The sequence below is a fragment of the Branchiostoma lanceolatum genome, chromosome 6, assembly GCF_035083965.1.
Source record: "Branchiostoma lanceolatum isolate klBraLanc5 chromosome 6, klBraLanc5.hap2, whole genome shotgun sequence".
In the NCBI taxonomy this organism is placed as follows: Eukaryota; Metazoa; Chordata; class Leptocardii; order Amphioxiformes; family Branchiostomatidae; genus Branchiostoma; species Branchiostoma lanceolatum.
In genome coordinates this window covers 11,948,489-11,976,207 of record NC_089727.1, presented here as the reverse complement: position 1 = coordinate 11,976,207, position 27,719 = coordinate 11,948,489, and the positions used below count along the sequence as shown (strand labels likewise).

General features: G+C 44.4%; 1 protein-coding gene across 6 annotated transcripts in view; it reads left to right on the top strand.

Moving 5' to 3' along the window:
- The window catches only part of LOC136436638 (protein Shroom3-like), a 108,581-nt gene that overhangs the window by 76,274 nt on the left and 4,588 nt on the right, over positions 1 to 27,719 (top strand). For all 6 annotated transcript variants that reach the window (XM_066430791.1, XM_066430792.1, XM_066430793.1 and 3 more), the window contains 8 exons: positions 496 to 645; positions 5,758 to 5,874; positions 6,196 to 9,736; positions 10,092 to 10,210; positions 24,820 to 25,179; positions 25,934 to 26,329; positions 26,646 to 26,834; positions 27,318 to 27,474. In XM_066430791.1, the coding sequence (XP_066286888.1) occupies positions 496 to 645; positions 5,758 to 5,874; positions 6,196 to 9,736; positions 10,092 to 10,210; positions 24,820 to 25,179; positions 25,934 to 26,329; positions 26,646 to 26,834; positions 27,318 to 27,474 (5,029 nt within the window). The remainder of the gene's footprint in view (positions 1 to 495; positions 646 to 5,757; positions 5,875 to 6,195; positions 9,737 to 10,091; positions 10,211 to 24,819; positions 25,180 to 25,933; positions 26,330 to 26,645; positions 26,835 to 27,317; positions 27,475 to 27,719) is intronic.

Below are 27,719 nucleotides of genomic sequence, written 5' to 3'. Positions count from 1 at the left end.
TGGTTTGAGGATTACCAGCATGTGGGTACTGCAAGCAATGGTTTCACAGTACAGTGGAGGTAAGGATTGTGGGACATCTTTTGTGACCCAAAAAGGACCACTCTTTTTGTCTTTTCTACTTAGGATGGCTGATAATAGGATACCTTTATGTGGCAAGAGTAGGTACTATAACCTTTGCTTTACCCATAATACGAGTGGTTGCCAGTATCACCCATCTTTCAAATGACATGGACATTTTTCTGTTTTCTAAGCAGGGAGGGAACTTGATGCTGGAAATGTCAAATTTGAATTTCTCCTCCTTAATGCCCCTCTACCCTTTTAAAGGGAAAGGGAATCGCTTTTCTCTGACTCTGAATCAGTCAACTGGTATAACTGCCCTTTAGCGTAACACTCCAGCTTCCAAGTACGGGACATGTCACTCCTAAATCATTCATATCCATAACAACTGTTGACGCTATCATATCATTTATCATTTTTCTTCTTGTGTTGTTGCAGACGAGAATCGCAGGCTGACATCGTCCCACCCCCACCCACAGAGGAGCCCAAAACTGTGCCAGCCCAGGAGAAGGGAAGCATGCACACAGAGTCTGTCACCAAAGTGGTCCAGCCCAGTGGATTCGGGGGAGTCAAGCACAGAGTGAAAAAGTGGGTATATATTCAATATTCATCTGCTACTAGTACAGCCAGTACCCATCTAAGTAATGAGGCTGTTGTAGTAGAGGCACCTCCTCGAACACAGGACCCCATTTTATGTCCCTTCCGGTATTGAGGAGGAATAGAAATAGTGTCAGTAGTGATCAATGATCGATGATAAAATGTACTCTTAATCGCAACTCATAATCTCCAAGCAGATGTTGGAGTGGAGAATCATAACATTTTTTGACTACCACTCTTCTCTGTGGTAGGTGAGTGGCTGTCAGAGAAGCCAGGCAGGGAGCAAGCAAAGCATCAAATTTAACCTTTTCTGACAGGTGACCTACATTCAAGCACCCCCTAGCATTAGATCAGAGACCTGCAGCAGCATACATTCAGGGACAAAGTGCTTGTCAGTGTGGCAGATGCTCTGGTGATGACTCTATTTGGATGACCCGATTTTTGAGTGCTCCTTGACTTAGGGTTTCTGTAGTTAAATCAACAAAGTAGTGAAGGTTCGAGATCACGTTTTCCTGGACAGGAAGGAAGAGGGACAACAGTAAAACAGGTACTTAAGTTTTAATGTAGGTGAGAGTGAAGCTGATATTGCTAGGAAAGGAAGTATCAAGATTAAGAACATTCCGGCTTTACTGGGAAGCTCGGAAATTCAATTTGTGAAATCTGGGTATTGTGGCTATAGGTCAACCACTAGAGGGTCAGAAGGGTCATGGAAGATAACAAGGACTTGGTCTGGATATTGTCTGACGCAGACTATTTTAATAGTTTGTTTGAAAGGGTTCAGGATGTTTTGACTATCACATTTGTAACATAGAATGAATGTCTGGAAAGGAATGAAGATGAAATTTTGGTCCTGTTCAGCTGTGCACTATAAGTCTTTTTTATGGACGGCATCTGTATATGTATTGATTTTATGATTTAATCTATTTCCTGCCATAAAACATGGCATTTAACAATGTCTGAAGATGTGGAGAATGCTTGTGCCTTAGGCCCAATTTATACAGAGTTTTTTCAGATATCTAAAAATCCGCCGACATCTGAGCCTTAGATATCTGGACGCATTTATACACACCGACAGGAAGTACCGCAGGACTCACGCAGCGCGCTGATTGCACTCGTGACCCTATTTAACCTTTAGCGCGCGTTTCAAAATGGCGGGAGAACCGCCTGTGTTTTTCGTCATGATGAATATGGTATTCTTTCTTTATCTGACTCGCGTGTGGCTAAACATGAGGCAGCAAGCAAGGTTGAGCGTAAGAGGCGTTTGAGGTACCGGGGAAGACGACAGCGACCGGTCAGAATCAACGCTGCATTCCCACTCGCTGCCCTTGTCGTGGCGGAGGGGGGAGGGCCGATCCACCGAACGATCTGGCATCACGAAAGAAGTCCGTCGTCCGTTTGAGAACAAATGGTCCTTGATGCTAAGAAGTTTTCCCGCTTTATCGCCCGCCAAATATGCAAACTAGCGTGAACCCCGACCTCCAGATGTCTACTACGCGACACAGTCTGTTTAGACGTCCGGCTGGAGCGGTCGGGGACTCCCGCTGAGTTGTCGGGCGAATGCTTCAGAGTGGTCGGCTGAAATTTTCCCGACATCTAAAAAAACCCTCATTAAGACCATAAAATTCCTGTTTAGACACAGAAAAAAGCTGTCGCCTGGCAGATATCTGCAGTCCAGATATCTAGACAAGCTGTGTGTAAATTGGCCCTTAGTGTTAAGCAGCGGCAAATTGAAAAGACCTGATTTCTGGTGAGTTTTCTGGCCTGTTACCAAATTTTGTCTGACCTGCCCTTGATTCAGGTTAGCTCTCCATCCATACTGGGATCTTTGGCATGGTTGCCAAATGTTGTATGGCCTTATAGTCTGAGGGTACACGATTACTAGGCCAGAGTTACTTCTGATTGACCTCAGAGCCAGAAACATTTTATGGTAATCCCAAAAGAAGAAAATCACGTCCAACTTTGCTACCAACTACATTTTTGTATGCTATATCATGTCAAAATATTTTTGGAGACTCATAATATGGAAAACAGCCTGACAAAGTAACATTGCATTTACTTTGATTCTTTTAATGTCTTTAATTTAGCTTGAATTTTTTTCCCCAAAAGCTTAAATCAAAACCACATTGTAAAGAGAAGTCTGTGACTGTGTCAGAAATAATAACATCTAACATCTTGCCTGTAACAGATGTTGAATGTTCAAAATCGCTTCTGACATTTCTTCAACATTTTACATCTTCAGTTTCTTCTGTTCACAATACTCCAGTGTGCTTGCCATTTGTTGATGTGACACGAGATGAAACTCAAATTTCAAGGTCACATCCTCAAATTTGAAGGTCAGAACCGATATGATGACAGTTGTGCTTGAACCTATATAGCTATACAATTGGCTGAAAGCCTTTTGGATGGTTCTAAATTTGTCCCTGAAGACCCGAGTGTCACTCCTCTTGGGTGGCGTAACATAACCCAAGTACGTACTTAGATTCCAAGGTCGAAGATGGTACCACAGTTGTCCGGGAAACCACAGTTGCAAGTTCTCATGATACAAGGGGACTGCTGTGTGTGTTCTCACACGCCCCACAACTGTTAGGGACTGCTGAGTGGGCGTAGGGTGGTTTATTACTGGAGGAGCCATGTTGGTGTCCTGGGTTCCTCCCAGCCCTCGTGTACATTTGATGCACCAAGTACGTGAGCTTATAATCTTGTTAACCCTCAAACGGAGTAGCGACGTGCTCCAAGCTTCGTTTCTCAGGCCAACTATAAAACAAGAAATTCAGAAGTTCCAAAAATGAGGTCAGAATGTTTGCATCTGTCACAAACCGTTTCAGTGTGGAAACGTCCCCAGCAAAGGGCGCCCCAACAGTTTGCATTGCAAAATTATGAAAACAAACTTTATCTTCCTTATTTATCACAGTATCTTGTTCAGTTAGGCTATTTCCTAATCATAAATGGATTCACTTTGTCACCAGTAGGGATAAAAAGAAAGCCTGTGCCAATCATGGATCCTGATGTCATGTCGTCAGGGCGCATTTCAAAACCCTTGAAATTCACCGCAGTGCCAAATTGATGTACAGACAACATCTTGAATAAGTACTTCATAGGAGGGCTGAAATGTTAAGAATTGGGTCACCATGCGTGCCTCTGTCAGTCCTTGCAATGGGAAGATAAATGTTGGAAAAGCTCTTGCTGACTAACCACAGTAATGTTGATTGATTCCTTCATAAATCATCATCCATACTCTTTTCAAGAGGAAATGATTGGAACAGTAGGAGAAGAAAATCCATCCATTTTACATCACAAGACTGCCTGAGTTATGTTCTATAAAGGGCACAGAAAATGATTGTTGGTATTTATGATCATTGCCTAAAATTCATCACACACATCTCAAGTCAAACATGGTGATTACAGACCTAAATCATGTTTGCTAGTTCCCAATACAGGATGGGTTTTGATGGATCACCAAGCCTTACACTGCACAGAGCTCTGGCAGTGCCAGGCCACATCACAGTATTTCCTTGGTTCACAGACATTTTAAAGTAAAAGTGAAGAAAAAGAACAAGTGGAAAACAAAGGGAAGAAAACTTGAATCTGACTTTTTCACTCCCTGAAAATATGCCATGTGTACCTGAGACAATATTTTTTAAATCCAAGAACCAGCAAATTAGATCGATGTGGCCTCAGCTGAAGCCTACTGGCTGAGCTTAGGCTAGGGTCACATTTCTAATCCGGGGCCCAAAAAGTATGCTATAAAAGACAACAAAAACACAAAACATACCCGAAAGTGTTTAAGAGCATAGCTTGTGCAAATTTATTGACATACACTTTGATTTTTCGTTTCCGCAAACAGCCCGGCCGGGCCCCGGTTAGGAAATGTGACCCTAGCATAACTTGTAGGTCCAACAGCAGAGTGGCCAGGAGGACTGCTGAATTGACAGACATCCCGCTGCCTAACAGGTGCCTTCTCTGTGTGAACATGGCATTGCCTTACCCAGCATATCACGAGGGACTGGCGTGGTGTCCCTCGGCCACCCTGCGTCCCAAACTCTTTATCATGTGAAGTATTTGTGCCATCCTGCCAGAGTTTGCGATGTGTTTTGGTTTGCTGCGGATCAAGGCGGGCCTGTGAATTCCCCACTGTGGGGTGGCTGTGGCCAGTTTAAGATCAGAACCTCGCTCCAGCCATGACCAGCCACCCCCTCCCTGCACACTTCTGATATTTTAAGCCTGGACGCCCCAAAATATCCACAGAAACAGACGGGAGACACACCCTGGTAGGAGATGATCCGACAACTATAATATCGTGAGCTTCCTCCCATGGGACAACTGTGTACTGTAGGCAGGCTGCGGCACTGTTATGGAGCAAGGCGGAGCCGCAAAGTCTTTCTTGTGTACATTTACTCAACTTGGAGGCAGTGGGCTAGGTCATGGACATGATGTCTCAGCAGAATCAAGTTGGGGTGCTGGTTCGAATTCCACTTCCCCTTCAAGTATATTGTTTGTAAGTATGAGAGCTTACAGAGTATGAGGAAGAAGGTAAGGACGGGGACAGAATGTCACAGACTTTCAGGCACCAGCCGTCATCGCGTGAGCAGGAAATATTGTCCTATGAATGCATGTCAGCCGGGCTAGTCAAGAGTCTTGTGATCTTATGTTAGGGTGACATTATTGGGATGGTTGTGGTGGAACAGTTGTCATTGCAAAGCTTAGGATTGATGAATGAGGATCATGATCCATTTTATGTCTGTGTTTGAAAAGGCTGTCGCTGTTTGTACATTACTTGTACTTTGTAGATGGATGCTGGTCAACAAAAGCCTCTGTCAATCTGCAGCTGTAAGGTCCTGACACTTGCAGTTGTCACTAACTTGCAAAGCTCAAGTCAAAGAGGTATATGTATCATGGTGTACTGTTTATATATGTACAATGTAAGTACAGATGTACTTGATGGTATTACTGGACATTGTACTCGTCACATGTCATGTATTCTGGAGGCTTATTTTTTTCTGTTTCAATCAGCAGTTTCCCACTGTACCGGTATATCAAATGTATTATATTTGTTATTGAGAGAGATAGAGACTTTTGAATAGAAATATTCCCTTCCCTTCTCAGACGGCATGACCCACCCGAGCGCCCCAGGTCCTGGCACTCCACTCACGAGGCAATAAACAGCCACCCTGACGTTGTCCCCGACTTCGAACCCATGCCGGTCAGCAGCAACCAAGCAAGGTACTCACTGCTTCTTGTTTTTAGGAACCCTACTAGAAATGCATAGGAAACAATGTTGTCAACAATGCCAGTCATTGCCAGAAAACAATAAAGAAGGAAAGAATAACATAAAAGATATTATATTTTCCTTTTAGGGTGTCTTGGAATATGATGATTAACATGTTTTGGTCATACTTCATTCATAGAATCTAAGTAATACCTACAAAAAAACTTGTATCAGTTTTTTTGAAAAATAGTAAAGATTCTGGACTTTTGCTGTGTCAAGAAGTTTAATTTCTTTATGTTTGCATGACTGAAACAACTGAATTTGTTTCACCTCAGGTACTCCCAACAGAGAAGGGACAGAGCTGCTTCCTCCTTCGACTCGACAGGCAGAGACAACAGCATGTTCCACAGGAGCAGCATGGAGAACATGTCCAAAGCCAGTTTTGTCTGCGCACAGTACCAGCCTCCTGCAAGCGCCGGCTTGCCCAAGAAGTTGGCAGCTTCTGTGTACGACCAACTGTCCAGCACTGCTGGCATCAACTACAAAGACAGTCTGTCCACCAAGAAACCTGAGGAAGAGGAACATCCGTACCCCCGCTCTCAATCACTAACAAATATGAAGGCCAAAGAACTGCAGCATGCCGACATGAGGTACGTGAAAACGATGTACGTCCCCGGCACCAGGCCGAAGGAGGAAGAGACGGTGTTCAGGACAACGTCGACGTCTCCTTCAGAAAGGAAGCGTAACAGGAGTTCTGGGTCGTCCTCTGACTTCCAGGGGGGGAGTAACCGCAATAGCCTGGGGCTGGACATCCCAGCACCCCCTTGGAGACGTAGCTCCACCTCCCCCTCCAGTTCCTCTTCCAGCACCACCTCCCCCCAGCTCGGTCCTCAGAGCGCCCGATCACCGCCCCCGCCGCCCGTGCGCGACCAGTCCAGTCATAAGGCGGTGTCCAACATGGTGCACCATTCCAAGTATCCGTCCTGGCCCGGGCCGTCTTCTATGCTGGCTCCGGAGCCACCTGCAATGTCCAGGTCGCAAGACAATCCACTGAAAATGTTAAACACTGGCCATCGAATGTCACCGGACTATGTCAACCAGGAGGTGTTTTCTCACCACAACGACCAAAGAGGAAACCACGCTGGTAACGGAAAACGAGGCTCACATGGGGACCAATGGGGTTCGTTCTCCCAGCCTTCCAACCACCAGCGGCCGTATCCGCAGCTTACCGCTGTAGTACATCCAGTTCACCCCGTCCAGCCGAGCTATGCGGACACGGTGGAGATTGGTCAGAACGGCACCTATAAGGTACAGAAGGAAGGGGGCAAGGAGATGGAGAAGGTGGAGTTTAGGGTACAAATTAACATGGACGGGACTCCCAGATATCCCACTGACAGAAGAGTGCCTTCCCCTCCGGAGAGAGACTTGTCTCCGGAGAAACAGGTCTCCCCAGCTGCAAAACAGGTCTCTCCAATCTCATCTTCAAGGGATCAGAACTTGAACTACATCAACAACCCGCAGAAGAAGTCCCCAAAGTACGAGGACTCCGGGTTCTACTACGAAGAGAAGCCAACGGAAGGTATGGTGGCCGCACACAACTATCGCAATGAGAGGGAGAGACAGCAAGGACCAAACCAATGGTATAATAACAAAAGCAATAACCACTACAGCCGGGAGTTTAAACATATGGAGCCGCCAGACCACGACAAACAGAAGTTGGCAAAGGAGGTCGGTAAGCCCGATCCCAAACACTCGTCGCTTACAGGGCATCACTCGAGCAGCGCAGAAAACGTTACAAGGGAAGAGGGGGGTCAGAAGACTGCTGTGCAGCTCTTAAGGAGCCAGTTCGAAGATCCCCTCAAGACTCGTTCAATTCTAAGAACAGAGACTGTTAACTTTGGTCAGCCTGGTGCCCTGCCTGGAGGGGTGAAGAAGATTTCGAGAGCGCAAAGTGAGCGAAACCTGGAACCCAAATGGGTTCGAGACATGAGGAAGGACCGTTCCATGCGCAACGTAAATGGTGGCATTAATCACCAAGACACTCCACTAATCTTTAACCTGTTTAAGGAGGGCAAAAAGGACCAAGATGCAAAACTCAAAGAGAAGAGAGCTTCCAATGAGATGCTGGCCATGCATGCCAAGAAATCTACCACCCTGCCCGAGAACTTGAGATATAACCCTCCAACGTTCGACTACTGGAGACAGATGGAGAAAGAACAGACAAAACAGAAGAGTAAGATGGACCTAGGAGGGAGGACCGATGACCAAAAGGTGAGGATGCAAGATGAAGCAGGGTACAAAAATTACCTGAAGGAAGCGCAGGATAAGGTCCTCCATCGGACGTCCTACACAAAGACTGAGTTCGAACATGTAAGGCAGAGAAGTGGTGGTAGCTGGAAGAGCGGCTCTGCAGAGAACTTGTTAGACATCGGGGAGAGATCTCCAAGTCAGCGCAGTCCGACGAGCCCCACATGGTCCACAGGAGAACCAGCAAAGAGAAGAAGTGGGTCTGCAGACAACCTCCTGGAGGTTGTGGATACCCGAGTCTCTCCTACACGGAGAAGCCCCACACACTCTGTGTCCATGGAACAGCTTCACACTCCTGTAGAGCCAAAAGAGACGGTTGTGAGAGAAGCAAGGGAAAGCCCTGTCTCCCCGAGTCAGTCTTTAGCTCACCTGGAGGAAATCAAAGAGACTGAAGAGCATCCTGAAGAGAGGAAGAGTCGAACAGTCTCAGACCCTCAGAAGAGAACAAAGAGTGTGTCTGCAGGGCATCTCCGGCGGCACCACGCACCCGACTGGGAGGCCAAGCGGCAGCAGTGTAAGTCTGAACCCGACCTCCTACATCAGGAGGTCAAGGGTCAGCAGACGCTGGACAATCAGTACGGAGGTTCCGTCACCTCGCTCTCAAGTGAGCACCGCTCCGATCCCGATGGAAGGGAAGAGGAGAGGATGAGAATGAGGGAGGCGTTGAAGTGGTTTTATGAGAAGAAGACGGGGAATAAGGTTACAGCCATCAACAGGGGAGTCTCCACCAGCAGCATCAACAGTGACAGTGGTTACACAAGCAACAGGAACTCCCTGGCGTCGCAGAGAGCAGCCAGCGTCAGCTCGCTGGAAGGTAGCAGGGTGCAGGCGCCTGTTGAGGGCACGAGGAAATCCCGCCCCTCCTCGGGACACGTTCGCGATCCGGCATTGCAGCAAGCCCGAGACAAGGCGCAGTCGCTGCCTCGCATGTCCGGCCCGCCCAACTTCCATGGGCTGCAAACTATGCCTCTTCCTGGAGGTAAGGAGGTGGGGAGGCCGACTGCTCCTCCCCCCTGGAAGGACAGGAAATCCAGCGCTCCCGCACATCTGCATCAGACTATCGCAGACTTTAGACCGGCGTCGCCAGGTAAAACAGGCAGGGCCGCTTCAGTGGACAACTCTGATACCAGACCGATAAGACCGCACCACGGTATCTCCGTGGTCAAGCCTACTCCGTCTCCGACAGAGGCAAGAGAAGCAGAAAGAAACATGCCTAGTCCGCAAGACAGCCTGCCTGGTGACAGGTCAGCTAAGGATTCATCTCCCTCCTCAACTGAGGAGAGGCAGAGTAGGGTGTTGCCCAAAGAAGGTGACAGAAGAAAAGAGTCCTCCCCTCCGTACCAGGAGGGAAGACATCCCCTCCATACCAGGAATGTCACGAGGATGGAGGAGGAAATTTCCACTACTGAGGTTGAAAATCCTGCCAAGCATCATCCACCTAGAGAGGAAAGGGAGGCCCCCGTGCCTGAGGAGAGGGTACATGGACAGGAACCTGTGCAGAATGCACCACAAGTGGAAGTAAAACAGAGACCGACCAAAGAGACTGTGGTGACCATTACACTACAGCAGGTGAGTATGGTAAAACCATACCTTTATTCAGTTTATTGTTAATGATCATAGTCAACAGTTTCTGTAAGCTGGGGCATTGTAGTGCATCTCTGCACCATCAGTGTGATCTCGTGTGCAGTCATGCCACCTTGCATTCAGGAGAAGTACTGCAACAAAAAGAGTTGCAGTGCAAAGTAGGAAAATCTAATAGTCTTTCAAATCAATTGTCTTCCAATAACAGTGAAACTGTGGTCCATGAACTCAGATAACAAAGTAATTGGTATCTTAAACAATTGACAATTTGAATGTGATAAAATATTGCAGAATATTTGAGGACAATTTCGTGCTTAAACCGAGTGAAACATCTTTGCTTCAGAAACAGCAGAAGCCTTTACCGCCAGTTCCTGAGAAGGAAGTTTTACCAAATGGGGTTCCTGAGGAGAGGAGAGACAGTGACAGCGTCTTTGTCTTCCCAGAAGCTGAGCCCACTCCAAGGTATTCACTTTACTTTTCTGTTCTATTTATCAATCTTTAGGCCACACCAGTTTCATTCCTTGATTCTTCAATTAACAGTAATCAACATGAAAACAAAGTCTTAGGAAAAAGTCTGCACTTTGGCACACAAGAGTTTCAGATGGTGAATACAGTTGAATTCAAGTTTTTTTTTTTTTCATCTGATTTATTTCTACTTAAAAATATCTGAGAGCCAAGGAAATAAGTCGGTGTTGTCTGATAAAAACAAACGATGGTTTTTACAATGTTATAGTAGTTCAAATGTACACGTATCCGATGGAGCCCATTTTCCAATGTTAGCTGAGTTGAACACACAAATTTGAGTGGATTGATTTGTAGGAGAAAAGTCTTAAGATTTTGCAGCCACAGCTGACCAGACATGCTGGTAGGGAAACTCAGGAAATTCCCAGGCTAATTTGGTCTGACCAGTTGGGTGGGTGCTTGTGGTTAGGAGGTGCCATTCTGTGTTCTTCTTCATGCCATTAGTCATAACCACACATGCCTGTCGGCAGGGGCTGAGCAAATGTTTTGTCCTCAGGGAGTAAGGATAGGTTAAAAACTGTGCCTGGCTGGGTGGGGGGTGGCTTCCTGTGTAGTCTATCACTGAGTCCACCATTATGGCCTGTTAGGGAGTTGGTTACTGAGAAATAGGTATGGATAGACAGCGGGGTGGGAACTCAACTGTAAAACAATTTCAGGGTTGTAACTTTGAACAAAGATGGTTAAATGTCCACTATTGCAAAGTCTTCTTATTTGACCTGTTTAGCTTTAAGTTCTTTACCTCTTTGAGTCAATTATAATTAGCTGCCATCAGCAACGGTTAGTAAGATTCTAAGAAATAGGTATGGGTTAGAGTTTGTACTGGGATAAAGATTGTCCTCATATAGCCCAATTTGGCCTTCTAGAGCGTAGAGTAATGGTTACCAAGAAACAACTTTGGTTTAGACTGTATGCTTGATCTTGACTTGTCTTGAGTTCAGCATTCAATATAATGACAGAAGGAATATAACTTGCATCAGGGAATTCTGGCTGCACTTACGGGACAACAAATGTGTATTCAAAACCACTTTTGTAAAGATCTGTATATTCTATAGGCCAAATTAAAGCATTTTAGTCAACAAACATATGTGTGATATACATCTTTATGTGGTAATTAGCAGGTGTGAACACCCCCACCTAATGAGTCATTTTGCTGCCATCAGCCTCATCAAACCAATCAATTGGAGGTTTTTCACGCCTAGTTACTTTTGCCCTGCCCCCCTCCCCCCACCTGCTGGGCTTCAGTCATACACCAGGTGTGAGCTGTCTGCCCTCTAGGGGGCGCTGCATATGTATGGCCCCTGCCAGTGTGAGGAATCTTTCCTGCCATCTGTGGCCCTACCATTCATGTAACACTTGTCATTCGGATTATTCCCAAGTCCGAAAAGCTCTTGGACTCAGGAACATTCAATAAACTATTGATAAAGTTAAAGAGATTCATATTTCCCACGACTGAAACAAAGATATCATCATGGAGAGGGAAGCATGCACTTTAAATTGTGGCACTGTTTTAGGCCGTTTTGAATATACCAAGGACAGAGCTTCCTTGATTATATACAGTAAAAGATAAAGTATGATTCATTGGTCAATACTGCAACTTAGTCTGTGTATGTTTTTCTGTGAGCAACATCTTTGCAAATAGTACAAGTTTTACAGACAAACTTTTTAGATTTACAGTCAATAATTTTTTCAGAAGGCAGATGTTCTCACAGTCCAAGGTTTGTGTTACACAATAAACAAGATGGGTTCCCTGTCTTTTCACCAGCTGAAAGAAAGACCATGATGTCAACAGGAAATTCTGTACATTTTTCCCAAAGATGTCCTCCTAAGGTGTCGATTGCTGTTTTGTTATTGTTTCTTAGTGTTTGTTTTGATATTGAAAACAGCAGAACCTGGAATTTCTACAGTTTTACTTTTAGCAAGTATGTCGATCAAATCAAAGTTTTTTTTTGTTCATTTGTTTTTCTGAATCTTTGGAGAATATTGCCAACTGTCTTCCTACTTCAAAAGATCCACTGGAAAATATCTTTCTGATTGTACCATACCCATCAGTCAGCCAGTCCTGTCTTCCTCTTCAGTCTTGCCAAATTTCCCATCTTCCTGAGTTCACACTTGGGCTAAGTGAGTGATTACCAGAGGTGGGAGGCCCGAATGTGGTGCTAATTTTCCTGTTGACAGCTGCTACCCCCATGCACCTGTTGAGAGGGGGCCATGTCTGTCTGCATGCAGCCAGATGCATCTTATACCAGCGTTTGGGGTAGCCTGGGGACATAGGTGTTGAGTTGTCCAAACCTGCATACTGGACAGTGGGCTTTAGGCCCATCTAGATTGTGTTGGAAAGAAAGTGCCTGGAGCCCTGGAAGTCCACTCTGTTACTTCCACTTGCAGGCTCACTCAGACAAAGCAGTTAATTTGTTGCTTCATAGGGCAACTATGGAAGAAGTTGTATAGCAACAAATTAAGAATTCATCAAGAACTCGAAGACCTATCTGATAGCCCAGGGACAGTTTGAGATGTACAAACCCACTTCCTGATATTGGACAGTGGTAATCATAGCTTGTGTTGTCAGCCCTTGTTGAAGTTGTTTAGATACATGATATGCATTTCTTCCAAGGCCTGTCTCCTTGCTGCCTCATTCCACCTACATCAGCAGTGGGGCAGCCTAGGGACATAGGTGTTGAGTTGTCCAAACCTGGTTTCACTTAGAGCACTTCCTCAAACTGGACAGTGGTAAACCAAAGCTTATGATGACATGTCTACCTTGTCGGGCCACCTCAGTTCAGTTTGTTGGTTTCCCAGATACAAAAAATAATGCAGAACTGGAAGATTATATTCATTTCTTCAAATGCCCCTCCCAAATGCATCCAAAGCAAGACAGTCAATGAGTATACAAGCAGGACCAACAAGACTCTTAGCGGGGACTGGGTAATGTCTGGAGACTGTTTCAAAACGGAATTTGTCCAAATATTTTGTCAGACTTTCTTTACATCCTCCTAAAGGAAGCCGTGCTGATCTAATGACTTATTCGGCTAGTACAGTACCAGATTTCTGGTGGATTGTTTGTCGTTCTGTACACCTGGGGACGTCTGACCTCACCTCACTGTGCTCCGCCCCTCACCATGACATTTGAGGGTTTAAGGTCACTGGTTTAAGCCCTGCTTATTTTGACTTCCTGAAGGGATAACATTCTTGTCCACTGCTTCACTTCCCACCAGGTGCTTTTAGTTAACCGCAAATTGCTTCCAAAGGGAGTCACAGAGATATAATTACAATTTCATAACACGGGCATAATGTACTTTCATTAGCACCGATGTTTGGGTCTGTGCAGACTGTGGTAATAATAGGAATCCTTCTCAGGGGAGGAAGGGAAGCCATACAGGGATTTAGGTTTAGACCTTTGACACTGAGGTGTGAAATCAGTTTTCCATACGAAGGCATTATCAGATGTCTCACTGTGTTCTCCTACATTTCGCAGTATCACTATCAGGTAAAGATTGGAGGAAAATGTTTTTTCAATCATATTCATCATTTGTTTTGGTAGCTTCCTTTTCAAGTGTTTCCACTGATTGGTGAATGGAATTTTTGCAAGATACAGCCAAGGAAATGTCCTTGATACAGCAAATAGATTTGTTATAGCCAGGAATGATTTGCAAGTCATATGATCCCCATCCTGTGTTCTGATTGGTTGGAGAGTCAATTGCTCACTTGGAAGTCCTCTGGGGAAACAAAAGGCCTTGTCTCCACACTGAGCCTGTGAGAGCCAGTCTGAGAGACTCCACTTTGCCCTGCTGAGAACTTCTGTTATCACCATACAACTGGCACCATGAGTCTACACCAAACCTTACCAGACTTGGTCTTAATTCTGCAGAACAGGTGAGCTTTTGGCAGGTCAACATTGTTTCCTTTGGAGTTTTGCCATGATGTTTTCAGAGGGCGGAGAACCCCAGATGGCTTTCTGGTGCTGTTTCTGTTCAGCCTGAAATGTTTGCATTTTCTTGGCGTGAAACTGTGTCATTGTATTCACAGCAGTGATTTACATTCATCTGATGCCTTTTTTCTAAGATAAGTCAGCAGTGTACAAGCTGTAGAATGTCTTCAAACTACATGTCAAACCTCTTCAGTGTACAGTACAGTGTTGGTTGGTTGCTTCAGGTGTTCTTTTATATCTCTTGGGAATTACCTTCTTGGTGGTCTGAGAAGCCCCAACTCATATCTTCAATGCTAGGGGCCTTCTTCCTACCTTACATTATACACCCTGAAGGAAGAGATTCTTTTCAGACAGTGTCAGTAGAACATATGGTCCCAGCACAGTGGTACAATGAGTCCTTTGAGGTAGAGGTGGTCAGCAGATGTCAGAAAACATCAGGCTGATTCCCATGGTTCAAATCTCTGGTAGATAGACTATAAAGGCCAACACAATTTGATTTGCTGGTTCTCAGATTTAGAAGCATAATGCCAATCTGGAAGATCAACATGAAAACAGAGCCCAGTTTCAGGGAGGAACAGTCGGATTCAAGTTTTCCTTCTTTTTCTCTAAAAGAAGTCTGAAAACCAAGGAGTGGGGGAGTGATCTTTCCCATGGAGGAACCCAACCCATGTCATTGTTAGGGTTACTGGAAACACCACAGCTTCTCAGTAATCACATTTTATTGTTTTCCCCCACAAATCCTGGGGGGGGGGGGTGGATTTGGTCAACAAGTCTTGTTACTTTGAAATATACACGTAGTTCATTCGGTACCAATGATTTATCTCTAATTTGAATGACGCTGCAGAAAGACTAAATAAAAATTAAACCTCACTGACTAGTGACGGGTAAGAGCATAGTTTCTGAATACGTATACCGTGGTATTTATATCTACAACTTACGGAAGGGCCAAACAATCGTTACTCTATCCTTGTAGTTTGTAGAAATAAGATGCCACAGTGTGCGAGGCAGAGTGCCAAGCAGACGTCTGAATTTATAGCTACTTTGGCCTAATACAAGCCTTTCTAGGATAATATGTGGAAGAGTGTTACCTTCCTGCCACGTTGATAAACAGTTGGATCCCATGTGCCTCTCTAAAGGGGCTCCTATAGGAAGGCACAATGTGATCTTGTTTGGATGATCAAACTCCTGGAATAGCTGTGGCCTGGACAGGTAAAGACTACTAAAGTTTATTTGACATGATTTGATCAATTTTCTGTCATACAATTCTCCAATAAGGTAGTTTCTATTTTTAACTCTCACAATCAATCAGATTATAATATAAGACTATTAGATTATAAAACTATAATTCATCTTGACACTACCAGTCCACCCAACATGTAAGTGCAAAATAAAATTAAAATGCATATCCTGTAGAGCACTATAACACTGACAAATGATTTATGTCATCACATTTTTACTGAGAATTTGTCAGTCATGGGTAAAGGCCACATTTTTATCATCTTTGGTGCAGAGTCATCAAATATCATTGGAATGTCGAGGACACAAAAATGCAATTTGGATAAACAAATCAGCCAAGCCATGTTTCCGTTTGTTGTTTTGTTGCTCCGATCCTTTTCTTCCTGCTGCTTTGTGCGAATCTAACCCATAATGTCACTTCCTCACGGGTTACACCCAAAGTAAACAACCTTTGCCTTGATTATTATCGTTTGGAAGACCAGAGAGCTCTAAATAAATAAGATATTTTTGTTTGAAAAGATGATTAATAGAGTGAGGTATGTAAGCAGGAATAACTCCAAGCCAGCTGCCAATGTCATAAACTCCAAGCAGATGTTTGGGAGGAAGTTCGTAACCTTTTCTGACAAGCCCACCTCTCTGATGGCCAGCAGATGTTGTGATCTTTCACCCCAACATCTGCTTGGAGCTTGCCATTGATGCCATATAGACCAGGGGGAGGGGCATAGATGATCAGGATGTAGGATCACCTTTCTCTATTGCGATTCTTGTCCCCACACCTGTACACAGCTAACCTGGCATACAAGTTACAACAGTGTATCATCCCTTCTGTAAGCTATTTTCTATCGCACCAGTTCAAAATTTAATGCTGTTTTAGCAAATTGTATAAAAAGTGAACAAAGCTACATTATGTACATGTACATGCACATCACTGTCTCATGGTTTTTGAGGAAATTGGAAAAAAAGAATTGTATGCAAATCATGCTTTTTTTCAAGTAGCGGGTCAAGCAACAGCTGATAAAATTGTTCTGCCGTTGGAATGGGGTCGTCGGAAGCGGATTTAATGGAAACGCATCATGCAGGAAATGGAAAGAGGAGATTTTATGGGGTATTAATTTTGCAGAACTGGTAGGAATCCCCCCCAAGCTTTTTAGCTGATTAATGTTGGCACGAGTCAAGATACATGGTATGTTTTCCATCACATCGTTTTGCTCACATACAGTTGGCATAGTTTTGAAAACAGGATTTCCGCAAAGCTGCAAGATAAAATTAGATAGCCATCAACTAGAATGTAAACTAAGACGAAAAATAGCAGTTTGATATTTTGCTTGCAAAGTAATCATTTGTGTACATCCACAAGGTATGACCTCGATAGGAACAAGGCTAAAGGCTCAAATCATCTTTTTTCCTGCCATATTGTTTATGGCTGGAAACAATGGTGTGTGAAACTGCCAAACAAACAGTAGCACAGATCTGTGGGCTCAGGGAAATACGAGATGATTTGAAATTCTAATGAAGATGGAACATACAACAGGACCCTGTGTAAATGGTATGCCCCATCTGCACCTGCACAAATCTCATTAACAAAGTAAGATTTATTTTCAACAACATTCATCATGTCCTAGATACAACATCAGCATCCATAGACTGACCTGCAGGAACGGTATAATCTTCAAGCAGATGTATGGCTTCAGCTATTTTTTTCAAACAAAGAATTTCCCTGTAGCGTGTACAAAACAAACAACCACAGCAGGGTTCCAGGCCTTTAATACTTTTGACAAAGTTCATTAGTGCCGCTAATGTGTTGAAGACTTAATTGGGCAAAGCTCGCCAGTGTAATGGACAGTAAACAAATGTGGTAGCGGAGCAGTGTTACTGTTAGATACTCCATGTTTCACCTGTGGTGGGATTTGCAGTATTGTCTGTATTCGTTGCTATGTTTAAATGGCATAGCAGGTATTGTTATTACCGTAAACAGAAAAAGGTATTGGGAAATAATGGCATTCAAGGAATACTTGCTTTAGTTTTGGAAGGTAATGAAAAGTTAGAAGATCTCACAAATTTCAAACCTTGCAGTTCAACCTGTTGCAGTCGATCTGTCAGTTGAAAACAATATAGCTAGTCATTCAGACGCGTGAGAATTCAGCCATTGCCGTAAGCAATACCTTTTATGACCTCTCCTTGACTGTATATAGCGTTTTCCTAGGAGGAAATAGCCAACTTATCAACTTTTTTGTTGGGTATCAACGCCTGCATGAAGACAGGATGCACCAGAAATAGTTTGCTGAGTATCTCTCAAGGCCGCTGAGAAAGAGCAAATTCCTGAGATTCTTCTTCTGATAACATTGAGCAGTTCCTTCCTTTGGAGATCCTAAAGAGATTGATAGGATTTTCATTTGCAGTCAGCACATACACGTGTGTATATTTTGTGTAAGCTAATCGTAGATGTTTAGAAAGCAAAAAGTGTTTGTAGCTGTGGAAATGAAGGAAGAAGGGTTTAGATTTGAAATTGTTGAAGAGTTATTGTACCGGATGTCTTAGGGGAGTGCTATGCAGGATACTGTACTACTAGATCTAACATGCAATCTAAGACTAAGTAAGAGATGCATTTTCCATCAAACCCAAAACCCAATGGTAGAAAAGTGGACATACATGTACCACCACAACTACTTGTGTATTTTATGGTTAAAAGATGTCACTTGCTGACAGGTCATATCTTTATTGCCTTGTAGTGATGATGAAAGTGCTTGAGAATTTGCAGTAATTGATGTAGTTTGGGCAAATAGGACATAAGATATGCCAGGAAGTACAAAGATGTGCTTGAAGAGCATTTTTTCCATTCAAAGAAAACAAAGCTCTTTGATTTCGTGTAACAAACTGTTTACAGAGGTTCTGTGTGACTTCCTTATGATGTCATCGGCAAAGCCGCAGCACAGTTGTGTGCACACATTGTCTCACTGGTAAACAAGGTGTAAACAAACATGCACACGCAAGCAGACGGCCAACAACACTGCTGCTAGTACAAGTTAGTTTGCAGAAGTTTTGTTTAGAATACAGATGTCTTTGTACTTTGGACTTAGTCTTTGTGAATGGATGCTATGATTCACATGTGTTAGGGTGAAGGTGCATGTGTACGTTTAAACGGTCGGTCATCACCAAACGGTTTTGTACTTTTGCTTCCGTTCGCTTTTTGATCCAAGTGTGAGGGACGCAGTTCCTGTTTGCCTTTGGGGTCAGGGTTCCACTTCCTGTTTAGAAGCAAAACAAGGTAGAGCCCTGGCCGTTGGAAATACCAGACAGGTCAAAACCACAGAGTGGGAATTGGTCAGGAGTTAGCACAATCCATCCGTGTCATTCTTGCTCTTGCCTTCACTACGTTAGATCCTCCCGTAGTTCGACTGGTGTTTCTTCGGAGCAGGAATTTATCTGGGGCTGGGCAGATTTTAATCCAGCTTTGTCAGTGTTGGTACGTCTGCAGACTACAAGCGTGGAACGAATCAGGAGTTGGGCACAGCCGTGGATCGTATCAAGAGTTGGGTACAATCCAGCCGTGTCATTCCTGCTCTTATCACGAGTACATCAGAGTGTTCTGTGGAGAGATTGGCAGTCCGTGATGACAGTGCCGCACGCAGGATAGGATGTTTCCCTTTCTGGGTCATGTGCGGGGAAAGTTCTTGTGACGTCAAGGCAGAGACTTCGTTGGGTCGGTGACTCAAAGTCTGGGAGCTCAGAAGGCTTCAGCCGTCAAGGACTCAAAGTCTCAAAGATCAGGAGACATAAACCATCAAGACCAAGACTTTGGTGATTCAAAGTCTGTGAGATCGGAGTACTTTAAAAGTCTTGCACTCCTTCTGAGAAAAGTACTTAGAGTCGGAGAATCCAGGAAGAGGTTTCTTTGCTTTGGTTACTTCTTACAACTTCATGATGGCTAAAAGGGTGCCATACGGAATGAGCCCTGTGATGAAGGCTCAGTTGACAGTGTTTGTGGACAATATGCAGCGTCTCATCCTGGCTCTTAGTAGGTGAGTACGTACTAGTAGTACTTTCATTTGGGGACTGTTCAAAGCACTGTCATTGGTATGTTGGATGTAGTTAGTGCATTACACCAACATGCAGGCAGCAATATTTGTGTGTTTCCCTGGGGGCTTTTACTATGAAATAGATGTTTCAAGTTCATCTTCAGACTTTGAAAAGCACAAGGTATAAGGTTTTGGGGAGTCCAATTGCTTTTGACAACACGATAACTGTTGGGATATTTGTTTGGTTTGGTTTTGGTTTCTGTGTAATCGGATCAGACTCCACTGTTGCTTGTCTGTTGTTTCTAATGTCCACCGTCACTTTTCCTTTAGAAAAGCTTTTCTTTTTGTCAAAGACTACGCTGAACATTTTCCTACTTTATCATAAACATGAAATGTAATATGGACAGAGTTTCAACACAGCCTTTCTGTACCTACCCCCAAGGCAGACTCCAAACATGCTTGGATTCCATGCAGGGATTGAAAACATACCAATGTCGTATCTGTGACAGTGAGAAATGTACTCAAGTACAGTCAAACCTGCCTAGGCGACCACCTCTTCAACGCGACCACCTGGCCATGGCGACCGCTTTTTCTCGGTCCCGAAAATTTCCCCCATAGGCACAAGCATAAAGCTGCCTGCCCAAGGCGACCACCCGTCCAACGCGACCGCGACCGCCACGAATTGGGACCGCACGGAGCACAATCCCCGGCCATGGCGACCGCGTTTTTCCGGCGTGTGGTGACATTGAATTGTACTGTCGGATTTCGCGGAAACGGTTGACGGACAAAAATATATGAATAGCATTGATTCCGCCATGAAATGTTTTAATAAAACGTTCCCACTATAAACATTGTAAATACAAAGGATTGTGAATACGTTTATCTAAATATCGATGTTGTTGTGCCCATCGTATTAATAAATTTTTATAGTTTACCGCAAGCTCGGTTCGGTTTGAACTCAATTCTCAAAACGATCACGTAGTGCATGGCGTCAAAAAGTCAGATTTTACTGAAATTACTATCCATTTCTTGTATTTTCAACAAAAATGTGTCTCTGTCTTACTAAATTCCGCCGGAAAATGACACCGCGGGGGAGGGCAAAACGTTGGCCGAGACATGTTGTTTCTGGTCCGCGACGCCATCTTTGTTTCAGCGCGGCATAGCGCTGACTTTTCTACAACACGACGCTTCTGTGTATGAATATTAAGAATACTCTCATTATTGATGAAAATTAATTTTTTTGTATTCTTGTTATTTCCATGATTCTCTAAACCTTTATTGGGCGCTGCTTGCTTGTAATCGCCGACGCTGTGCGTTCTGCTCCACTGTTACCTTTCGATGCGGTCGCCTGCTCGGCGGCGGTATCACAACTCTTGTTTTCATCCTTCGGTTGTCAGATCATGGCGAAAACTTTTTGCCGCTTTAATCCAGCGGTCGGCGCCCAAAAGAAGGCTGGGGTCAGCAGTTGTTTTCTATGGATTTGTCTTAGGCCTTAAAACCTAGATTTTATATGCGTGTTTGTGTGTACTCTTACTTTAACGTAACGTGTGAATGCGAGATCATCGAGGCAGACTTTGTTTTTAGTCAAAATTATGACATTGTTCACGATGTAACGGTAACGTTATACAAATATTGTTACAACGATAACAGAAAATGTAATATCTGTAGGATCTTTCTGTCAATGAGAATTGAACCTGGTGGGGGTCATGCTGTCTAAAACCACATAATTGTCCATCCATCTACGTAGTACACTGTATTTGAACACCTCGACCTGGAAACATGCTATGATTGGAATCCTCTTCATGGCGACCACCTGTCCATCGCGACCGATTTTGCTCGGTCCCCCGGGTGGTCGCCTTGGGCAGGTTTGACTGTAGCATGTTTCTTGACACCTGGTTTGTTGTGCAGCTGTAACTCAGCACTTTCTTACCAGAAACATACAGCTTTATAGGTCTGTTATAAGGCAGTCAGTGTGGCCGCCACCAGGGACAGAGGGACGGAAGCCACCCTGTCATTTGTGGTCAAGCATCTAATCCTTGTATGTTTTTTTATATACAGTTGGATATCATGGGGTAGTAGTAATTTCTCTAATACCATAGCTATATTTATATTATTAGACACTGTTGCACCTACACACTGGGTGTGTCTGTCACCACAGACAGAGAGGGAGACCGGTTCATCACCTCAGGTGTCCTTGTCTGGTCTGGTCTGGTGAGCAGTTGCAGCCTTGTACAGATCTACAGCTTATCAGTATAGGGTAGTATTGAAGCCTACATGCGGGGTGTGACACTCACTAGAGACAGAGAGGGAAAGTCGCAGAAACCACCTTGTCCTTTGTGGTGTCCTTGTCTGGTCTGGTTCCCGTCTGCCCTTAGATCTGCCCTTAGATCACGGACAGGTGCGGCAGGGGACAGCTGACAGGACAGGCATGACTCACGGACTCGGTCTGACGGAGAACTTCTTCTAATAGTAATACTTGTCACTTTGAATTTAAAGCACAAAGGGAAATTTCCTTTGAACTTGTATTTCAAGTTCCTGCCTTTCTATGATTTAAACAAGTGCCACAAGGGACAGGGCAGTGTGACTCATGTCTGACAGAGAACTTGGACTCACTGTAAAGGGAGCTGTCCATTGATATATTACCAGTGTATGAGTACAGTCTGCTTTCCAAACCAAGTCTTATTTCTCATCCATAGGAGTAAGTATCCTGCCATACCTTCTTGGTTAAAGTGAAAAAGGGCATCCCAGTAAACCTTGTCAGAAGAGGGATTCAAAGATTCCTTAAAGTTAGAATTCCGTATTGCAGGTGATGTTGGCTATGATTTTAATTAAGTACTAGTAACATTATACATACGACCACTTCGAAGACATACAATATGAGAAAAAAGACAAACCCAAGTCTTTCATCTGCTTGGAGGTGAGTGTGTTTGATCACATGACTGGTAAAGCATGTCTGTTGCTAGCAGTGGTAGCCATATTTGCTGTTTTGTGTGGGAAACATGGTTTTGTCCTACTTGTGGTGGGTTTGTGATGACAACAAATCTGGGAGTGGCAAATGGCAGAGCTCTTCTCAGAAGCATAGGTGTGAAAAGGAAGAGCAAAGTCCATGTCTCTTGTGACCCTGTTTAGATTGGGAGGGGATAGGTTGGTTTGATCAGGGCTTAAGCCTTTTTTAAAGAACCAGTTTCTGAGACAGTATTAGCCATACGTTTGGACTGGGGTCTATAATGTGTAGTGAAAGGCAGTGAGAATTCCTGCTTTAGACCAGTTGTTACACCGACCACTTTCTGTTGGGACGTTGCCCGGTCATGTTGGTAGACAGGTATTCCGTCAACAGCACCGTTGGCATGGTAACTGGAAGGGTTGAACGTTTCGAAAGACCTGTTTCCCAGAAGGGTGGCGACGACAGAAAGATCCGTTGTTATTTTAGGGTTGACATCACGATGCCGTCATGAGTTAGCCACCTTAAGTTTGACTCCGTCCGCTGGAATGTGTCGCGCAATTTACTGTCGTTTTTGTTGGCAGGCTTTGGAATGAGTTCAACTACAGGTACTTCTGTGCACTTACCCTCCATCACTTAAGCTATGTTCAACAATCAACACGCTAATGCCTTCTTACAGGTAGTTTTCATTTATCAGGGTCAAGTATGTGACTGTGAGGTTTCAGTCAGGGAAACAGTAAAAGGTTTGCAGACTTGAGACTGACTCCAAGTCTGTTCTCAGTTATATAACCTCAACTGGTAATGCTAGATGTGTTCCAAGTATTCTGGTAGAAGTTGGAGACATTTCTATAAATCTGGAGGTCACCTGTGAGTTATCATTTTACAGGAAGTCTTCTTATTTGGTAGACTTTGGACTGGTGAGTTATCATTTTACAGGAAGTCTTCTTATTTGGTAGACTTTGGATTGACTCCAAGTTAAAATATACTCCTGCCTTGTTCTCTCTGTCTGCAGTATTCTGTCAGGAAAGCCAGGCAGTACTCGGAACTGACTCAAGCTCACTTATGTCTTTTATGAGGTGTCTTGTCAGCATCTTTCAGGAATGTCCTGTATATGATAGACAGATGAGAAAATCTTGACGTGCTTCCGCATGCTTCTACTGTAACTTTCCCTCTGCTTTCCAAGTACTGTGGATGGAAAGTAAAGGGAACAATACCACTGAAGTATATCTACATTATCTTATCAGCCAACTGTTCTGCCTTCACTACATTTATACACATGCCTCTAGTCTAGATTGTAGATGATCATGAAGTGCTATGACTTTGATATTACATCAGAACATCACAATTAGACACTAAGGCAGAAGAGCATTTGTTCATGATTTTACTTCAATGTGTATGGATGACTTAGGGTGGCTTTACACACAGTCCACTTTACCCGAACTAGTCCACTTTAACTGGACTAGTTCGCCTCCCGTTCCCAGTCTAAAGAGGAGAATCCGGTTTTTCCAGGAACCGCACCAGACCACATCCCAACCCTGGTCTAGTCCACATCAGCGGGGGGTCGATGCGGTTTCTCTCTGTGTGTAAAGAGGAAACTGGCTCCGAGACTGCTTTCGGTATCATGATAATGATATGCTAATAAGCATGCGCTAGCGATAGAAGCATATTTTCTTCATTCTGAAACATTTGTGCAATTGTCATTGAAAGTTTTCGAATGTTTCAAGTGCAATGGCCTGCCACCCGTGGCTGCTTCTTGAAGTTCTTCTTTGGTATTCTCCTATGACCCAATCAACGTGCCCGGCTTGCAGTACAGCCAGCGCGGCGAGGATGAACGCCGGCGGGTTCAAGCCTGGTATTGCCTGTCCCTGTACATGCGTCTCAACCTCCTTTTTTTGTTGGGCTCGTACTATTTCATATGCCAGAAAACGCTTGTAGCAAACATAAGAAATATGAGAGGAGCGACTGTAATATCTTGCACCACGGGTGGCGCACTGCCCTTCCGCCCGTAGGTCTAAAGACAACCGATCCGGTTCGGAACCGGTTTCGATTATTCGAAGTGGACTGTGTCTAAAGTGCCTCTTAATAGAAGACACTTGATGCTTGAATTGATGTCAGGTCTGTGGGTGGTTCAATGCCTAGGGCTTGGTCTTGACTGTGGTAATTGTTTCAACCTCCAGTAAGTCTGGCTGGACAGATGCCAGGGGGCAAGGACCAGTGATGACTTACTGGTACTAGTAGTTTTTTTGCATGTCTGGCAGAAAGAGGAGGAACATTTTACAGTCTCCATTCATGTTCTTACCGTCCCAATGACAATTTTCGACTTGTTACTGTCAACCCAAGTAGAAGTCTATGTATTTTTCTCTTTCCAAGTGAGAGAAAATACATTTGCAGCTGGCATTTTAATTAACAATCTGCTTTTTTTGCTTTGCAGTGACAGAAAACTCAGCAATGGATCGTCAGGAAGCGACGTGTTCATTGAGGACAGTACCAGCCTCAGACACAAGGAGGCGCTGGTGGCGGCAAAGCCACCTACCAGAAGCTGGGAGGAGAAGAAGGCCGTCAACGGCGTCCACAAGGCGACAGTCAGGAAAATTTCCCCACTGAAGGAAGAACCGCTGCCCCCTCCACCCCCCTCCCCACCCCCTGTGGAGGCTGTACCCCCTCCCATGGAGTTCCTGGACTTGCCACCCCCTCCCCCTGAACTGCTGCATGATGCGGAGGTTGGGGCTGACATGGAGTCCCCACCCCCTCCTCCGCCAGTGGAAGACTCGCCTCGACAGGAGGACCACAGGTAAGACATTGTCATGGCACTTTCCACACTCTCTGTACTACAAGCAGTCCTTATATCTACAGTGAGCTCTATAGTTTAGGGAAAATTGTCACAGTAGACAGGTGGCCTTTATTTACTAAGGGATCAGACCAGGCCAAATTCTGGAATCAGAATTGATGTTCCCAGTATGGGGCAAGCAACTCCTCCCAGCCGTAATCCTCCAAAAAGCGACAAAATCTTGCCGCAGAAAGTGGAGAAGTCTGTTACTACTAATGAAATTCCAAGTCCAACTGCTGAAATAACAAACAGTATGCCAGTAGATTTACTCCCTCATACTCAAGGTTAATTCTTTTTTTATAGAACTGCCTCGTAAAGGTCAGAAAATTCTTGGTGATAACTCCCACTTAAAACCTGCTGACAGCCGAAATTGGAATGCTGTTACCTTTGTCAGGCAACTTTGACCTTGGAGCTTTGAAGGTCAACAAAATAGAGGAACACATGGTTATTATTACATCAGGCTGTCATGTATTTAGCTGTATTTTTTTCTACTCACACTACTAGGTCTAAATGTATAGAAAAAAGAAGCACCAATATAGTCTTTTTTGTTGTTCAATAAGTACCAACTAGTATTGATTTGATCTTTACATCTAGGTATTCCTCAGTAAGGATGGTCTTGACATTGAAATACGAAAGTCACTGTGTTGTTCAATCATAACAGACAATTCCTCTTTCCAAAGTTGATCTCGTTCTAATACTTTGTGACATTTCCTCCCAGGCACCACCACTCCAGCTCAACCACAACCAGCCCTGACCAGGTCTCTCCCAGCAGACTCCACTCCGGGGCCATGCCCCCCAGAACAGTCAGCCCCTCAGAGATCTCCTCCCCAACAGACAGCTCGGGCTCCAAGACCCCCTCACCCCCCAGCTCCGAACACAGCAGGTCTTCTTCAAGATCAAGTTCGGAAAAGAGCGGCTCCTCAGACTCGCATACAGTACCAACGAGGGACTCCTCACCAAGTATAGGTTCATCTGTGTCTAGTCTTAAAGATGAGTCGGAGAGAACACGGCAGCCAAGCGGAGAGAAGAGGATAAGCATCTCCCCCATCCACATCAGACAGAAGACTCCTGAGGAACTTAAGACAGATGAGCTGGCCAAAGACATCATTGACAGGTAAGCTGTTTCTTTTTTTTGTTATTAGAGATGTAAATTTAGCCTGGATACCCTCCTCCGTAGTTACCCCAGGCTGAATCTTTAGCTTGCTCTTCATGTTGAACAAGTGAAAAGATTGAGCCAGCGGTAACTGCAAAGGATGTTACCCAGGCTACAAATTAGTACAATGTAATCAAGTAGTACTGTTTTTCAAGAAGTTAATGTCTTTGCAGGCAGTGGTTCTTTGGAAAATTATTTAAGACATGGCAGATGTTTTATTCAGCACCTCCCCAACAATTTCTGCTGGAACATCCCTAACCACTCTACTCTTCTTTAGATGTGACGACAAGAACCTGAAGGAAATCCTGATGGAGCCGAACCACAAGACGGCTGACTACATGCGGGAGTGTTTCCCTGAGGCTGTTCAACCCCTCCAGCCGTCCGAACGGAGAAGAAGCAGCACCGCTAATCTTCGCAGGAAGTCAGGAACGGGAGAGGGGAATACATCCCAGCCTTTGAAAACAACGTAAGCTTAAAGTATATGTGTTGACAGCCACTCCATAGAGTAGGGCTAGTCTACTAGTGCAGTCAGTTCTTTTGTTGGCGGGCTTTGCCTCGGCAGCAGCTACTCTCTCAGTTTCAAATATTGAAACAAAATTGTGGATCAGCTTTTGCAGGGCACTGCGATCATGGCATTGAGTATCCGTAGTATTAATATGAAAATAGAAAACTCAGGAGTATTAGGAATACAACAACACACATGTGATAGTAAAGAGTGTTGTATTTTATTCATTGGTGTCTAAAAACAAGTAGATTATTTTAAGTAACTGAAAAATTTGCTACAGAAATAAAGACACCACACAAGGGAGAAGTGTACCCTTTCAATTGACATGTAATATATTATGTTTACTGTAAATATAGCAACAAGTTGACATACAAAGTTAAGTTGATTAGATTTTCCAAACTTCCTGTGTTTTTATGTAACCATTCGTTCTCTTCCCTCTCACAGTAGGAGCCTGTCTGAGACGCAGCTACCTCCCACCTCCCCGTACTTCACCGAGTCCTCCGCCAAGGCCAAGATGATGCTGGAGATGAGGAGACAGCAGGAGGAGGAGGCTGAGGCTCTGGAAGAGGAGGAGGACCAGGAGGTGCTGGACCAGAAGAAGGTGGGGTTCATTTGCATCATTGCATGCCCACCTCCCCCCTGTACATTGTTGATTCATGTTTATCCTATAGGTTTGTGGGTTCAGAACTACTTGGGTGGTGTCTGGCCAGGAAGTGTTTAATTCTGGCTGTACAGTTTCCCCAGACTAGGCAACAGTAGACCACACTTGTCACTCAGGTGGTTTCCTACCCTCATGTACACAAAGGAAGTTCTCCAACTTTTTTTAAGTCTTCAAAAAGCCCCAGT